Source organism: Buceros rhinoceros, unplaced genomic scaffold (genome assembly GCF_000710305.1).
Source record: "Buceros rhinoceros silvestris isolate BGI_N320 unplaced genomic scaffold, ASM71030v1 scaffold17212, whole genome shotgun sequence".
NCBI lineage: Eukaryota > Metazoa > Chordata > Aves > Bucerotiformes > Bucerotidae > Buceros > Buceros rhinoceros.
Window position 1 is genome coordinate 14,158 of NW_010400875.1, and position 12,541 is coordinate 26,698.

At 45.1% G+C, this 12,541-nt stretch overlaps 1 protein-coding gene across 1 annotated transcript in view; it reads left to right on the forward strand.

Annotated features, from left to right (window-relative positions):
• The first annotated feature begins 8,722 nt into the window (after positions 1-8,722).
• The window catches only part of EBF2 (early B-cell factor 2), a 30,644-nt gene continuing 26,825 nt past the window's right edge, over positions 8,723-12,541 (forward strand). The window contains exon 1 of the mRNA XM_010132076.1: positions 8,723-8,801. Within this exon, the coding sequence (XP_010130378.1) occupies positions 8,787-8,801 (15 nt within the window). The 5' untranslated portion in view covers positions 8,723-8,786. The remainder of the gene's footprint in view (positions 8,802-12,541) is intronic.

Below are 12,541 nucleotides of genomic sequence, written 5' to 3' on the forward strand. Positions count from 1 at the left end.
AGAACAATGGGGCAGGAGCGCAGAAGAGTCAGGAGATAAAGGTTTCTGTGGCTACAGGGGAAAAAAAAAAAAAGAGCGGGGGTCAGCTACGTGCTCATCGACCACCTATGAGAGCCTGCTCTGGGATCCGCAGGGTTTGCAAAGTGGGACTTGAGTTAGATTTCCACCGGTGTAAAGCTGTAAGGACAAAGCGATCGCCAGGAATGAGCAGATTTAACCAGGGCGTCGTCAGGCCCATGGCTGTGTGGCACAGCCAGCACCGAGCCAGGTCTGCGCTGCCGGGGCTGACAGGGGTAACGAAGAAGAATCTGGCCGTGTTCTCAAAATCCTGCTGGGTGTTACGTTCTGAAGCAAAGAGCTCTACGAAATTTTTGTCGCCGTTAAAAAGAACCAGTCGAAAAATCACAAATGTGAGCTTGCAGGAGTGGTTCTTGGCTGGAAGAGCAATGGGATCTATGCTGTGGGGTAAGGCGCTTGATTTCTAGGTGCTTGACATCCCCGTCAGTGAAATGTATGCAAAAGCCTTTATCTCCTCCTGTCCTTGGTGTACCTTTTCTCCAGTAACAGTTCCACAACGTGACCGTGCGATGCTTAGCACAGTTGGAGCCCGTAGACACTGTAATAAACCAGGGAATATTATCTGAACGTCCCCTTCAACAGCCCGTCAGCCCAGTCCTCTATTACCTCCCTGCCTATTGACTTTTGATTATGCTACGGCATTTGGTCCTGTGCCAAATGGCGTGAATAATATGGACCTTACAGGACAAATAAGCTTTTAGCCATTGTCTTGTAAGTTACTGGAAAGTTTTGGTGTGGGAGGAAGGAGGAAAACCCGAAGGAGAAGGGAAACTGCTCAGATTGCAAAGAGTCCTCCAAAGACTTTTTGGAGAACAATTGCAATTACAACCACGCTGTTAGTGTTGTGTTTCATTTTCAATTCGAACCCATAGAGTTCAATTATTATTTTCATTAATGGTGTCAGGTTTTCATCAGAGTGCACAAACAAGGAGGTTTTCCTTGGAGACTTTTTTTCCTAGCAAATGTGGCCAGGCCAAATAGCTACATTCAGCACGGAGAAACGGCTGACTGTATAACCAGCAGCGCGCTCCCCCAGCCCTTGTTTCTTGAAAATGGGATCACTTTGCAAGACGGAATAAGCATTTACCAAATGAGTGTGAATTCAGTTGTGGGTGTGATGCCTGCTGCTGCTCGGAAAGAGGGGGACGGGATCTACTTCAGAGACAAAGATTGTGCAGGAGGTGGGAAATGTATAGAACAGAAACGTCAATTTACTGGCGTGTTTTGGGTTCAGGTGACATATTGCAGGTTTTCATTCAGTTACTATTAGTCTGGTAACTAATCTCTTTAAAAAGCCCCGCTAGATACAGGGCAGGGAGGATTACGATGTTTGGGCTGCAGAGAGGCGGGATGCTGGAGGAGGGATTGCTCGGTGGTTGAGGCATGAGGCTGGCAGGGGACACGGGTTCAAGTCCAACCGTGTTGTGTTAGTGTTGGCTTTTCTGAGCTCAGCGTTGCAAGGGGCCAGAGGCTGTACAAATCACACACGGACTAGTAAGTCCTCTGCCTTCCCGTGGTGTTTCAGGTCTGATACTATGTGCAGAAAAAGAGGCCCTAAATAATGGTCCAATATCAAGTTTAAATTTAAACTTGAAATCTAACTTGGAGTAGTTGTTGAAGCGTGGGAGAAAGCACGCCGGCTGCTACAGTAGATGTTGGTAACCGACACTGGACTGTTGGCCTTTGGTTGTTTAGTTCTGTAAACTTCTCTGATGTTTCCGGTTTATCCGGGGGATACAATGCCTTGTGGCATTTCAAAGTGCTTTTTGAGCTTTTCTCCTGTTTTAAAAGAAAAGCACTAATTCCACCTGTTCGCTATTACACTTATCTGATCTGCATGTCTTCATCTGCTTCGCATTGCGAGCGTCTTGGAACGAGCATGCTGTTACCGAGTTATTAAATATTTGCTTAATCATAAAGATGGACCTAAACAGAAAACTTCTGATGTAGACCTTCCTCGGTGCAAAGGACCTTTGTGTCCTGTAGATTTTGGTCCAGGCCACCTTGATTTAATAATACGAGTTCCAATACACAAAAGCCTCACATCTTGAAGCCAGCTTCACTTTCACCGTTACAGTTCTGCTAACATCAGCACAGCTGCTCCTGCACCGCACTCTGCAGAAGCAGGAACTTCTCCTTGGCAAGCATCTACTTCAAAGCTGGAAAAGACACGTAGAGCAGGAAAAATGTCCTGTAGATAGGGGTCAGGATCAGTGCTAGAAGCTGAGAGACAATCAGAGAGATGAAAGGAAGAGAAAGGCGTAATGGCAGTGCAAGGGGCTGTGTGTGGCAGAAGGTACAGAGGGAAGTGTGAAGGTAAGAGTCGTAGGAAGGGACCTCAAAGGATCACTCACTCCATCTCCCTTAGGTCTGCATACACCTAACTCATCTCTCATGCCAGGCTGAGGAATTCTGTTGCATAGCCTGGTTGTCCTCTGCCTGCAGAAGTGGGGAGCTGGAGAAAAGTCCAGCCAGATGGGTGGGACCGCAACTGAAGAAACTACTCAGAATTAAGGTGAGAGGGTAGGGAAGTGTTTCTCGTTTTTCCCATCAGGAAATGCAGACGTTGTCGGGGCAGGAGTAGCAGGCATAACGTTCATGTGTGGGTTTCGGTGCAGCTGGAGTCTTCCTATTAAACAAGCGACAAAGGAACAGCCAACTTCTCTTCCTCTGGCCTAAGCCTGGGACCTCCTGTCGTCTGACCCCTGCTCCCTTCACTCGCTCTAAATCTCTGACAAACTCGGGAAAGTCTTTCGACCTACATGTGCTGGTTTTCACATTTGTCAAAGTGGGTTCACGCTTTATGCGCAGGAGTTTTGTGAAGATAAATTAGCTGCTGTTTGTGGAGTATCATAGAAGTGCTCTGGATTATTGTAATAACCTCACTCATGTCTCACGCGGCGCAAGGTGTATGTTCCTTTAGAACGCCTTTGTGCGATGCCTGATCCCACGCTGGCTATAACTGCTGCAAAAGAGGAGGAAATTTTCTCATCAGCTCCCTAATAACACATGCTGACATAATAGAACAAAATTACTCCAGAGATAAATATTCAGATTATGAAGAAGTCTTCTACTGTGATATTTATTAAAATCAAGATGGTGGTATCAAATGAATGAATTAATTGGTTTTAAACATTGACCTTCAATTGTACATGCAGGATCTGACCTAGTCTCTTTGAAAGGAAGAATTTCGAGGACAGCCATCTACTGGGTGACGTTGTGGCATCGAGTGGGGTTACTTGTCACACCTATCTCAGAGTTTGCTATGCCAAGACACACACGGGCAGGTCGAGGGGAGGGTGGGAGACCGTGACCTCAGAATTCCCTACCTGTGATGGAGTTGGAGTCAGGGCCCCACTGTGATGCTAGTTTTGCAGCTCATAGTATATTTAATTGTAGTATTGTTTAACCAGAGCAAAGATATTAATGATAACAGCTGCTAGTTTTTTCTTTGTTCGCTTCGTGACTTTTTGGAAGCACTTCAGTAATTTAAGGAGAATGCCACCCTGTTTTTCTGTTCTCACTAGAATGCGGCTGCCAAAAACTGACCGAGGCCGTGACTCCAAGCAGTAACCCAAGCAAGACAGGACTAGCTCAGCGTTTGCTTTACAAGGGATGCGGCAGAAGTGCGTCCAGAGGCTGCTCACGAGCTAAAAACGTCTCCTGGTTCTGTACCTGTGTTTTTAAGAAAGCACAAAAGGCGGACAGGAAGGCTAGTTAAGATGTAGAACCAGGAGCCGGGAGATCTGAGTCCTAGTGCCGGCTCTGCGGCAGACCTGTGGTGGGATGGGGAGCAATCCCCTCCCCGTTTGCAGGCCCTGGCATCTCTGCCTGTGAAGTGGTGAGTTCCAGCACCGGCTGCAGAGGGGTTTTCTGAGGCAGAATTAATTGAAGTTTAAGTCCCACAGAATGGCACTATAGGAGCACAAAGCATATTACCTATTTTGGCGAGTTTGTGTGGTGAGACTAGTCAGTCCCAGGTCTTGTGGCAGAGTTTTAAAAAAACACTAATGGATTTTTTTTTTAGAAAAACCCTACACCTTCTGTTGTGTGTGGGACTGATCTTTAGAGCTCTGTCTTCCTTTGGAAGTCGTAAGAAAGATTTTTTTTTTTTCTGACTCCAACAGGATTTGATTCATGTTCTTCTCCATCATCCGAGATGGAGCACAAACATTCTCAGAAGTGTGGAACATGCTTTCTAGTGCTAGCCACGTTCTGAAATTGCCTCAGGTAGGTAGAGAGCCTAATACCATCGGCTTAGGCAGGCAGGGTGGGAGGGCGGCTCAGCGATTGCCTTGGAAAGAGCCCGAGAGATGCGCCACCTTACCGTGCCCTTTCCCTTTCTCCGTGCCCAAGGACAGCCCTCGCCAGGGCGGTTTGTTGTGCCACTTCTCGACTGTGTTATGGACCGTAGGAGTGCCCCCGCCCTGCTTTCCCCCAAAGCCAGACAGCGTTGCTCACAGGGTTGCTGAGAAGTAGTTGGGAGAACTCGGCTGGCTTTGTTCCGAAGCGGAAAAAGGGCATTTAAATGATTCATCAGCCTGACTCCAGGCATGATGCTAACTCCCAGTAGCTTTCAAAACAGCTCCCTTTAAATCCTAAAAGAGGGAATTACACTTAAAATGGCGTTGTGGAGACCGCTGCAAGTGTGTAGGTCGGTAGACAGAAAGCTCGGCTGTATGAGAGAGACAATAGGAAAAAAAGGATAAGTCTATACTTATATGTTAATTAATTTTATGTCTATGCATTAAGTTAACAAGGTTTTCTATAGCAATGCCAGAATTTTTAGTAGTAGTCATCCAGAAGTATTTAAGTTTTCCCCCAGCGCCCTTAGATGTTGATCTATGAGATGCCTGGGCCGTGCTCTCCCTGCTTGGCTGGAATCAGAGTTATCTGCTGAACTCGTAGCTGATGCCTCCTTGGCAAGGAACAAAGGCCAGCTAAGAAACATGAAAATGAGTTAACTTTTTGCAAATCTGTTTTCATTTTTTGATATATGTATAGATTAAGGCCAAAAACTGGCTAAAGGTTCCTACTTAAAAAAAATAATAAAGCCTTTCCACAATTCTACTGTTACCCCTAAATCAGCTTCATTTAGCTCTAAACCGTCCCTCCTCATTGCTCCCCCCAAGTAATTTTTATTCTAATGCTGTAATAAATACTAATGCCTTTCCCAGATGCATATAATATACACGTGTATATAACAGCCCACCAAACCCTTCGTGCAGATGCCCAGTTGCAGCTAAAATTTGTCTGGAGAAACTTTGAAAGGAGAAAAAGAGAGATGTAGTTCAACTAGAGGAAAGATTAAAATTCTTGTACATGCATCCAAATAAAACTAAACCTAAATCTGGGGTGGCAGGAGGGGAAACTGTCTTAGAGCAGCGTTTCCAGTGAGCTCCAAAGAAACTGCAGGCTCTTGTCTTTGCCCAGGCAGTGCGTGTGAATCCCTCCACCGTGTTTAAACCTGAAAACCAGGGCCAGCACTTCCAAAAGCGAGACGAGGAATTACTGAGGCCCGTTCCGTGGTATCGTAACGGTGCGCAGTTTTCCGGAGCTGAGGTGCTCGGCAGTTCCGGAGCCAGGCACCTCGAAGTTCTCCGAGCTGGGACTCCCCCGTGGCTGTGGGTTAAATGCCCTAAAGCTCCCGGCGTCTGCGTGAGAGACGCCGCTTACTGCAGAGCAGTCGGAGAGCGATGAGAATCCTCTGTGTCTGGTAGGAGGCAGCTTGGGGAGAAGGAGAGTTTTGTTTTCTGCGTATTTTTAATGGACGATGCACCCCTTGGTAGGAGTTGGCACAGTTCGAACTGGAATCCAAGTTAATTTTCACCTACGCTGCCGACTTACGTTTGCTGGGGATCCGAACCCTGATTTTCTGGAGACATTTGGCAGAAAATATGACTTCAGTTCATTGCCCTGCCGCGTGGCAGGGTTCAGTCTCGGGTCCTGTTAAACACACAGTTAAAACGTTAACCTTTGGGGGTTTGCGTAGCACCGTGCCGCGGTACCTCGGCTCTCCCCAAAGTCCCTTCAGCTGACACAGCGAGTTCTCTCACAGACACCTCTCCCGGCTCCGATTTTCTTTTGTTGATTGTTTTTCTCATCTAGATGAAAAATGGTACAAGCATTTAAAACACTGAAAAATGGACATTTTCCCTATTAATTCGATCTTTTATTTTTCCTTGAAAGTAACAACTTCTCAGGGTTTGGTTTTGTTTTTTTCCCAGTCATTCTCCAGAATACTCAGCCAGCGGCTCCGATTTTCACGTGGAAGTTACTTGCCTTGGTTTCATTATACAGTTTGGTTCCATTCTGCGGTTTTTCCTTCCGTAGGTAGAACGCAGTAACACAAGCTGTTTACATGTCTGCAAACATATTTTTCTATCTGTAGGAAGAGGGCAGGATGAATAGGAGTGTTTGTGAGTAACGTTTCTGGCTCATTCTCCTGTGAACCTTTGAGTGTGCCGACACACACGGTGTTTTTCCCTCTGAAAACAATCTTGCCGATAAAATCTTGCTGACCGAATCGTTCAGATGAAAGAGGTCGCAGGTTTTAACATGAGGAGTCAGTAAGACTTATTTGATAGAACAGATTCACTCCGTGCTGCTCCTGAGGCGTGAAGTCCTGCAGGGTTTTTAGCTGGGAGCAGGAGAGGGGAGCGGGGCTCTCTTCTCCGCAGTTGCCCTCTGCCGGAGCCGCGTGCCGGCATCGGGAGAGCCCGCGGCCGGGCGCTGAGCCCGCACCCCAGCCCGCACCGCAGGAGCACCCAGGGAGCTCTTTAGCTCAGGAATGAGAGGGAACCACGGAGATAAAAATCAGTCTGCAAAATGCACACACGGAGAACAGAAATACTTCAGATCTTTTAAAAATGTTTGTGAGAGGTTTAGGGAAGGAAGGAAGGAAGGTTTTCAGGCAGAGAGCTCGCTGAAGGAGGTGTTTGGTGACACATTTTATATGACGTTATCTGGGTCTTTTCTGTGGGCTCGATTGTCGTGAGGCTTTCGAAGGGTTTTGTTTGTTCAAACAACATATAAATGGATCAGATCCTTTGATATTTCTTTGTATGTTTGGGGCAGAGGGAAGAGAAATAATGGTGTAAGTGGTGCAAAGAAAGTAGCAATAACGAAGGCGATGGATTTCTGCTTTATTGTGTGGCGTTAGGACTGTTTTGGAGGTTGTTGTTGGTAAACCCTGGGAAATACACATCTTTCTCCTTTAAAGTTCTAATTCAAGGCATGAATGTGTGAGTTCTGAAGGGACTTAGGGACTGCGGTAAAAAATCGTTGTCATAGTAACAGAAAGGGAAATAGGCCTGGCTCACCTGGGACTTTAACTTACTGCAAAAGCGGATTTTTTTTTTTTTTTAAGGAAAGCACTCAGCAAGAGAAATAAATAAATAAATTGTTCTTTGTATTCTAAATCAATTCTTCAACTATTTATTTTTTCTTCTATCCCGGTGTTTTTCCTTTATATCTATCTTAAAGTCTTTTAAAATTTTAATTGTTACATTTAAACCCATTTTGTCCAACAAATGAAAATGAAAAGAATCACAGAAAATATTTTCTCTTGTGACAGAGGATGCCAAAACAATTTCTTGTCTGTTACGTCTGAATTTTGAAGACATGCTTGGTTTTTTTTTCAATCCAACAGCTGTGATTTTTCAGGTAATTTCTTTAGCTCGGAAATTCACAAATTTGATCAGATTAATCAGATAACAAAGGGACGAACCCTCTCCTCCCTGGATGTGACACGCAGTTTTGTGGAAAAGCTCACAGAAAAATGCCTGCCTGGTGCTTCTAAACTGTAAAATCTGTGTGCTCTACTGCAGAGCGCGGGGCGAGCCCGTCGAGCAGCTGGAGAGTCAACTTGGGAGCGTGACGAGCGAAACTCCGCAGAATAACAACACATAAAGATAGGCAGATGTGACAGGGCAAAAATAATTGGCACGAGAACTTTGTACGGTGTTAATGGGTTTATCTGCCCGGACAGCGTGAGCTGTCATGTATGACTCCAGGTTGGGGTTTTGTTATCCTCGCTCCCAATCTCTGCAGGATTATAATCTGGGCTCCTGGCAGTTCTGCTTCTCTGCTTTACTTGCTGAAACGTTAACAACTAAAAACGTTGTTGTGATGAAATCTCATCAGCTGCTTCTGGGAGCTGGTTTTGTGACTCTTTTTTATGCATTCTAAGTAGTTTCGAGGCTTATCTGCTTCAGAGTCGCCCTGTCTGTTTGGGTGGTTTTCACAATAACGTTATCCTTCTATATTGTTTCACGGAAAATCCCTCTGGACAGCAAAAGAAAGACCTTGTATGCAAGAGAGAGATAAAGACAAGGAGTAAAATCGTGTGGTCAAACAGGCAGTGAGGACACGGGCATCAGCCGGGGTAGATGTGTTGCCTGCCAGCAGCCAGCAGCCCGGCTCAGAGGGTTGCTGTCACGCTGGTTGTGTGGTACCTGATTGCTTTTAACTTCTTTTTGTTAGGGTTTGGTTTGGTTTGTTCTGTTTTGGTAAGTTCTTACAGTCCTGGTCAACTGATGCACCATCATGTAAGTCACTGCGATGGGTGTTTTAAAACAGGCTGTAACGGCACATGTTTTGTTTTGGCTCACAGAAGTGACATGGTTCTTTATTTTTCCAGATTCTTCTTAAAATTTTTTCTCAAGTGCAATCAGAATTGCTTGAAAACGGCAGGAAACCCAAGAGATATGAGACGGTTCCAGGTAAGTCTTACAAGACTCAGCATTAACCTCTCTGCTTTTTTCTCCTCCTCTCTCCTGCATTGTTCGTAATAAATATGATGGCAGTATATGATAAGCCATATCAGATATTGCTAAAGTTTTTCTCCATTTGGTCTGTTTAAACCTTTCTTCCTTCCCCCTTTTTTCCTCTTTCTCCACTCCGAATCCCCAAGGGGAAGTGATGTACTGTACCAACCAGCGGTGGATATTTGATTTGACACCCTCGGGCAAAGCACTCGCACATACAGCTGCCCACAGCAGGGATCGTGTTTGTGATACTTAGATGCCTCAGAATTTTTCAAAGTAGCTCCGTACGTGGTACACAAGCAGTCTCCTCATTTTCTCTCCATTCCCTATCTCTTCCCATCTCTTTTTGCCTTTTAACACTCTCATGTCCTCCCTTTCAGCTTCTTTTAAAAAAGAAGCCAAAATAGTGATGGTCACTTTAAGATCTCACGCAGCAAAGCAACAAGACCCGTGGGACGATGACCCAGCTGCTTTGCAGTGAAATCTGCCACTGGTTTCATCATAGCTGTCGCTGATGTATTGTGAACACCAGCTAATAAAAACACAGAAGGAGGTGAAGTGTGTCACTGGTGAAGGGATCGGCAGACGCAGCCCCCCAGCCTTCATACCCCAACTGCTTAAGAGCTGTGTTTAAAAAATATTTCGCCTGTAACTCAGCCCTCACCAAAATGTAAACACGATGCTCAAGCCTTTTACATCCTAGATGCAGCATCTCTGTGCGGTGTGGAGGGTGACACGGCAGGAACGCTGAGAAGAGCTATGTCAGAGCTGACTCTGGTGCAGCTGAGAGTGAGGCAGCACAGGGGGGTGGCAGGGGGACCAGGGTGACAGTCCCGCGGGTGGGCTGGTCTGCTGGGTGACCTCGGATGAGCCATTTTTCCTGTGGCTCACCTTGGTAAAACTTTGTGATCTTGACTCAGGAGAGTGCTGGAGAAAGTGCTTGTGTGCTCTGCGAGCCAGAGCCTTGGTGAAAACCAGGAGCACCCTTGTAAATGCTGTCCCTGCTTGTTGTCATTGTTGTACCTCCCTGCGTCACATCCCGGGTACAAAGAGGATTTTAGCTCATCGAGGGGTGCGTGATTTTCTTGCAGACTTGTAGTGGGAAGGTGACATCCTTAGGTTTGGCAGCTCATGGGTCATTACTTGGGCACTTGCATCAGTTTCCTCGTTTACAAATGAAGTTAAAATTCCACAGGAGTTTATAGAGTTGTTTAAAACTTTCCATCAAAACATGTTTTCACAGACAAGTGATTTTTTTGACTATTACTAGCAATGAAAAATTCGCAGGAGATGTATTTTTATTTTAAAAAGTTCAACTACAAAATGAAAACTGCCAAAAACTCCAAGAATTTTAAAGAAATGTAGGCAAAAAATAGAAGAGTTGTTAATTTTTTTTTGTTTTAAGCAGAGGCAAAGAAAAATTCCTGACCAACTTAGTCTTTTTCACTAGTAGTTTAAAGAGGCCGCAGTGACCTCTTCATTCTGTGTGTTTAGAGATGAGAAGACACGGGGAAAAAAAGAGATGCTGATTATTTTCCTTCAAGTGGCGATTTCTGTAAAGAAAAAACACCATTTAATATCATCTGCCAAGAATGCAAAAAAATCTGGGAGTAAAGAAAAACTCGGTTTATAGCATGTAAGCAGAGCTCGTTAGCTCCTCGAGCCAGAATCGCTGATTGCGGAATGTGATGGAACATAAATAGAGTCTCTTTTTTTTGTTAGGAGTTTGTACGAAATCTTGCACAAGGGATCCCAGGCGCTGCCATATTGCAAATCGTGCTGCTTATGATGGCCAGAATGTGAGTTCTGGATCCAATCACACCTGAACGCTGAAGAGATTCTGATCGGATTTCAGGCTCGTGCTGGCTGCCTCGCGCCGTGGCGAGTACAGCTGAAATCCTGGACGTCCATCAGGTCCTGAACTGCAGGAGGATTTCAGATCTGATTATTTTTGGCAGAAATCTGTCTCTAGTATCAGCCTTATTCTTTGTTTCACCTCTGTGTCTCCACACCCAGAAAGGTGATGTTTTCGAGCCTCAGTAACTTCCTATTTCCACTGCAATGTTGAGCGAGGAAACTGCAGAGGGTCTGATGGCTACTGGTGGAACGCTTCATTCCTTCAGCCCATCCACCTCGATGGCAGAAGGGACGGCCTCGCCTTTGGTCTTTGTACCAAAATCAGCAGTTTATTGGAGAAGGAAATGAGCTGGGATAGACTCTTCATCTGGGTTTTCTGCCTTACAACATGCCAAGCCAGAAAACTAGAGCCAAGTGAAACTCCCTGGATGTGTTTTTCAGGGCTCGCTTAGACTCCTTTTGCACTCTCCATCCACGGGAGTTCATACCCTTTCAGTTTCATTGTGAGATTTAAGTTCAAATGCCAAAATTAATCAAGATCAGACCCGCCCACTAGGTTTAGCTTACTTTTTGTCAAAACCAAACATGTTGACAAGCCTTTTTTTCCGAGTTACAAAAACGAACCCTTTGAGACAAATTGCAAAATGCTTGAGGTTTGGGGTGAAAGCAGGATCTTCCTTCAGGCTTGTTCAGAACCGGACGTGTCGGTTGATGAGCATTATTCTGGGCTACAGAGGTCAGTATGTATAAAAAAAGATACAAGAAGTAGTTCAGTCGCCGAAGTTTTGCACATTGGGAGTAAACACGCTCTGTGTTCCAAAACAATTAGCCACGATGAACTGTAACGACAATAAGCAAGGACAGCTTGTTTTCTGCCTGCCTCAGTGTTTCGAAGGACAGAAGCTGGACTTCCCAAATGTAACGACAGCTCAGAGTGTTCCTGAACACTCCACTGTCTCTGTCTCCTGGAGCCTCCTTTTTTCTTGTTGTTTATACTTCTGTTTTGTTTCGTGTTTTGGCTTCTAAATCTGGGCAAACCCTTTTTTCCCTGCCGCCTGTTGAGCGCGGTCTGTCAGCTACCCTTGAAGTCACAAGTAGGGAAGAAAAGGCAGATTACTTCAACTGTTAGTGGTGCGCTTGCACACTGTGAACATGGTAATTTTCATTTCAATTGTTAAGATTTACATCAGGCAAAGTAATTAATGTGCAGAACTGTTTATTAGGTCGGAAAGGACAGTTGTTCGTGCAGGGACGAGCGAGCAGAGTAAGAGCAGGGTCAAGAAGCAGGGTGCAGGAGGGTACTTTATTCATTTTGTGGTTTAATTCATTGTGTTTCATTCTCGGGCCACATCTAAAACCTTTATTGTTTTTTCCTAATAAATTATTTGCACAGCTGGCGTTACTAAGGGCCTCCTCTTTCAGACATTTCCATGCATTTAACTTCCTTTATGCAAACAGACTTTGGCAGCGATGCTCTGTTGAGTATCTTTTAATTTGTACCTCTGCTCTTCTGCAGAACCAAGTATATTCATTTTCAGTGGAGCAGTGCTTGTCAGATCTCCAGGAGGCCTCTTTAAAATGGTTATTAAAAAAAAACCAAAACAAACAGAAGAGAGAATCTGTATAGCAAAGTTCCCACTTAAATTGCTACCGAAACCTGGAACTGAAAGGGTCTCATCAAAAAATAGTTTTACTCTTTCACAGAGATGGAATGAGAGCCCCAAACTCGGGCTTTGTTGTTGAGACACAAGTATAAATAAGAGGCACGGAAATGCGCTGCACGACACATCTTACTGAGCTGTTCCAGCGGGGAGGAAGGGTTACTCATGTCTGGAAGA